General features: G+C 43.9%; 1 protein-coding gene across 1 annotated transcript; it reads right to left on the bottom strand.

Annotated features, from left to right (window-relative positions):
• Positions 1-654: 654 nt before the first annotated feature.
• LOC124148618 lies at positions 655-4,646 on the bottom strand. Its single transcript, XM_046519799.2, has 3 exons — positions 4,507-4,646; positions 3,548-4,183; positions 655-1,709 (listed from the first exon to the last, which is right to left on the bottom strand). Exons 2-3 carry the CDS (start codon positions 4,165-4,167, stop codon positions 785-787), a joined length of 1,545 nt encoding a protein of 514 aa, XP_046375755.2. The 5' UTR covers positions 4,168-4,183; positions 4,507-4,646; the 3' UTR covers positions 655-784.
• Positions 4,647-5,302: the final 656 nt, after the last annotated feature.

The following is a 5,302-nucleotide window of genomic DNA, read 5'->3' on the forward strand; positions in this document are numbered from 1 at the left end:
CTGACTTCTGAAAATGCGTGATTTCATAAAAAACATGAACATGCCAAAATGTCAATTTACAAATCAATAGCGTGAGTCCACCTCTGGTTGCGATGCAAGCAACACATCTTCGTCTCATGGAATGGACCAGGCGTCGCACAAAGTCCTGTGGGATATCTGTCCATATCTGTTGGAGCATGTTTCGAAGTTCCTGGAGTGTCTGTGGAACACGTGGTTGACGTCGAAGGCGCCGATCCATCTCATCCCACATGTGCTCGATTGGTGAGAGATCAGGGGAGCGAGCCGCGCCAGGGGATGACATTCATGTTGTTTTGCTGAAGAGAATCCCGAACAAGTCGAGCAATATGAGGCCGGGCGTTGTCATGTTGAATGGTAATGCCTGGGCCATGACGACGCAAAAACGGTAGAATAACAGGGCCGATGATCTCGTCGCGGTAGCGCTGTCCATTGAGATTTCCCTCTACCACTATCAAACGGGTCCTCTGTCTTGCTGTAATCTCACCCCATACCATAACGCTGCCGCCCCAGAACCGATCTTCTTCCATGACACAATGATTGACGTAACGTTTCACCTCGACGTCGGTACACTCGAGTCCGTCCATCGCTGTGGCTGAGGTGAAATCGAGACTCGTCCGTGAATAGAACTTGTCCCCACTTCATGGCCGTCCAGCGTAGACGCTGTCTGCACCACTGTATACGTGCTTGACGGTGGTTACCTGTCAAAATGGGACGTCTGGCGGGTCTTCTGGTCAATTCACACTTCAAAATAAATATTGCCTCATGATCAAATATTTACTCCCAGTTTACTCTGTAGATGTAAAAGTCGGTCCTTTATCTTTGGTATAAGACTATTGCTGAATTTTATAAAGGTAAAATCCTCACTCCATGGATGAAACATTTTGGGGTCTTTACTCGCCCGGTAGTGATGCATTAGAGCGACTTTTGGACTAACAACATACATCTCCCAACCAGGGAGGAACTTTTCCATTCCGTGAACATGAATCAGGTTCACGACCTCGGGTTTCACGAGAATTTTTGATCTGTCGCCAGGCTTATTGATGCAAGACCTGTAGGTATGCAGAAATGCATGCATTTTAAATTTCTTCGCATCCTTCTTTTCAGGGAACTCGACTTTTGTCTCACTTTCATAGATTGGGAAGAATGCATTTTTGAACATGAGGGCCCCATACACATTTTGAGAATCAGGGTTTTTTGCATTCAGTAGTCTGTCAGCCAGAGCTACTAACGAGACATGTTTCTTGGGCACAACAATTTCATCAACATCTGCAAGGAGGACGTACTTGGCTACCCCAAGCTGAGAGAAGACACAGTCATGGATACTCGCCATCTGACCCCAGTAGTGGATCTGGTCTGGGGGGAAGGGAAGCTTCCAGTTCCTCATCTCCACAATGCCTTCCCTCTCATAGTGCAGCAGCACTTTGTTGACATCTTCTGGTATGCTGTAGTTGTAGATGAGGAACTTGTCTGTCCCGAAGTATCTGCTGGTCTCCAGGGCTGTGACAAGTGTGTTGACGTCAGTGAAGTTTCCATGCAGGGCAGGGTAACAGTGCGTCAGTCGGTTGTAGGGGGGTCCGGGATAGTTGACAGGGAGGATGTTGAGGGGGGAGGACATCCGGGCAGTGAGAACAGAGATGAACGCCGGGTAGGAGCCTTGAGGTACTGGGCAGTGAACAAATCCACATCGATTACTGAAATGAGAAATCAAAGAAGACGGCATAGGATTTATTTTATTTTATTTTGTTTGTTGTCTCACGCCTCACTCCGCAATGTTACAACACTATGACAGCGGTCTGTAAAAGTCGAAGTAGTAATAAAAGTAAAAGTATATAACAACTGTATAACTCAGTCCCCTATTGAAACATATAATATACTGAACAGCATTGAAAGCGCACCACCATGAAAATGGATGTATTTTTATCAGGGCTTAAGTCATATGAAAATATATAAGTGAATGAGTAATATACGACGTTCTGGACGACGCATGAAGAAGAACAGCTCGTCAAAACACATTCCTAATTTTTTTGTGAGCGAAATCGCCAAAACGCAACAAATTGCGTGCACATCATGGAAAACGTGTTTTGTTTCACGGGAAGCATGCAGAATAGGGCTATAAAAGACAGACTTTTAAAAGCCACATCACTTGTTGCTGCAGACGTAAAGGGTACCGACACAAGAAATGGCAAGATTAACAGCAGAGGAACGTGAACGTGCCTTGGGCATGCTTCAAGTTGGTACGTCAAGTAGAGTTGTTGCACAACGGTTTCAATGCCATCATTCAACAGTCCTCAGGCTACTGAGCAGATACCAGCAGACAAGAACCACCAGCGATCAACCACGTCCGGGTCAACGTCGTGTAACTACACTACGTCAGGATCGCCATATTGTTCGTCGGCATCTTCGTGATCGTACACTTCCGGCTACCAGGACTGCAGCAACCGTACAAGGCCGACGGAATTGATCAGTGCTGACACCGTACGTCGACGTCTCCGCTCAGCAGGGCTACGTGCTCGACGTCCATATGTTGGACCCATACTCACTGATCGACATCGAAATGAACGTCTGCGTTGGGCCAAAAGGCATCGTCATTGGAGATTGCGGCAGTGGCATGGTGTGCTGTTCTCTGGTGAGTCCCGTTTTCATTTACGGAATGCTGACGGTCGACTGCGAGTGTGGCGTCGACGTGGAGAACGTTACCACAATGACTGCGTTGTACAGACAGATCGATGGGGGGAGGGAGTGTCATGGTATGGGGCGGCATCAGTCATAACCATCGAACAGAGCTCCATGTTTGTCGTGGAATAGTTAATGCCCTTTACTACAGGAATAACATATTGGCAAATCAGCACCAGGATATGCACACCTTCCAGCAAGATAATGCAAGAGCGCACACAGCACGTGTTTCAACACAGTACCCAGCGAACAATAATGTGCCTCTGCTTCCATGGCCAGCCCTGTCACCCGATCTATCGCCAATTGAACATCTATTGGATTACCTGGGTCAACGCCTCTCACGTCGTCCGCAAGTACAGAACCTGAGAGAACTTGAAGATACACTACGTCAAGAGTGGAATGCCCCAGAACACTATTCACAGACTTATTCGATCAATGAGAAGACGTTGCATGGCCTGTGTTGCTGCCAATGGCGGACATACCAGATATTGACTTTTCATTTTAACCCTATGTGACTTCCTTACACTGATGACGTAATTGTAATTACTGTGTGGTATTCCTGTTTCCTTTGTCGTCTTTCTTAATAATCCGTCTATGTCTGTTCTAATCAAAATCGGTCATTGCTTCAGTTGTTTGTTGTAATATTTCAAGATTTATTGCTGGTGCGTTTTCAATGTTGTTCAGTATATATAAAATGGTATATGTTTCACAAATAATATTCAATCCAATGTTTCATTACCTACGTTATCAGCCAAGTAGTATATTCGTACACTATAGCTACATACGTGTCTGTGTATTCGTGCAGCTTTCTAATAACTTGTATCACTTATGAAACTATAAATAGATTTATACTCACTTGTAGGTACCCCATCTACTTGGAGGGATGTGTTGGAAATGACCTTGAACCCAATAACCTATGTGTGACCTTGTTCTCTTCAGTACGCAAACGAAGGAAACAGGATGGAATGGTTCCGGGACAAGGATAAGAGTTCGCACTGACGAGTGAGTATTTTCGTATATTGCAGAATATATAAAGATTCGGACGTCCACTTGCTGAAACTCGCTTTGGTAAGGCCTCCTAGGTGGAAACCTGTTTTCAAGTCCGCCCTCTCCTAAAACGGCATAAAAACGTCTCTTATTGAGGAATGGTTGACCTGAACTGTTATCAGTTTGCTGGAGCATCTGAGGAAGTCGTTCATTACGTCGTGTGATCGGCGTGGGTATGCTTCTGTTCAAAAGAAACGCTTCTTGTTTTGAATGTTTACCTGCACCTGACTGGATCACTGAACTGATTGCACCCTTGTGCACATACGCGATGATATTCTCAGTAGTGTTCTCGTGGTCTCTGGAAGTCAGTGCAAGAAGCATCCTTACCCTCGGGATAAATTCGGAATAATTATAATAAATCAGTAGGCTGACAAGACAAGTGCATAGTGTGAACACCGCCATTACTTTAACCTGGTTCATTCTCCTCATCTTCTCTAATTTTCCCCTGTATATAACAAAAGGAAACAAGAATATATTTCAGAGAGCAAACATACTACGATGAGAATGAAGAATCCATAGCTTTCAATTTTTTCACGATAATCTGTTGTGGACCAACTTGAGAGTTCACTGATCATTTGCCCTGTGTCAATATACCAAGGTAACAGCTATGATTTGAAACGACAAAAATGTAAGAGAAGGCAAATTATTCAAGTTAAATTCGGCAATATTAATTTTTTCCGCTTTTATAAGTTTATTTTTACTCAGATCGTGAAATCACTAGTGAATCGTTATTTTCTAAATTAATATGTTTGGAACGCATTTACTTACCAAATGTCTAAACAGATTTGAATAACTGTATTGTATAGGAATTCCTTGTCGGGCACGTAGGGGAGGCCTTGACGAATGTGATTGTCGTTGGACAGCAAGGTTGTCCAATGTTACGGTGTACTATTCCAGCCATATGACTTTGGCCTGTGAATAAACGATTATGGATCAGACAAATTTGGGATTAATAGCATAATAATGATCATTCCTTTGTCCTGAGAGACATATATTATTCGTAGGGAACCAACGCCCGACTCGGACAATTGACTTGTGACTGTTGTGGCAAAGACACAGTGGTTTGACTGAGTATGGTTTTACGCCGCTTTTAGCAATATTCCAGCAATATCACGGCGGGGGACACCAGAAATGGCTGACATAATCTTTCCATATTTCTTCCCAGGTAATAACATTCATATATTCGACGAGTTTAAAGAAACTATTTCACTGATATCCGATGTCCGATTGACAGTAATGAGAGAACGATGTTACCAAGGATACGTTAGAATCACATGGAGGTAATTTGAACAGCGTCATGACGTCAGCCCATTATGACGTAACAAAAAAATGTTTACTCGCAGGATAAAGAACAGTCGGTGCCTTGATCTTTTAGCGAAGCATCTTTGAAAGTATGATAATGATCAACGACCCAAGCCGTTTAGTTTACACGCCTTTAACGAAACCACCGACTCTCATCGAATAAGTTGAGACTCCATTGTAAACTTGTAAACAATTACTGTCCCAGCATATGCTCTGCGACATATATGCCTCGAGGTCACAGAAGTGCACAAGCCAATTCAGA

This window comes from Haliotis rufescens, unplaced genomic scaffold, assembly GCF_023055435.1.
Source record: "Haliotis rufescens isolate VD_foot unplaced genomic scaffold, xgHalRufe1.0.p SCAF_13, whole genome shotgun sequence".
NCBI lineage: Eukaryota > Metazoa > Mollusca > Gastropoda > Lepetellida > Haliotidae > Haliotis > Haliotis rufescens.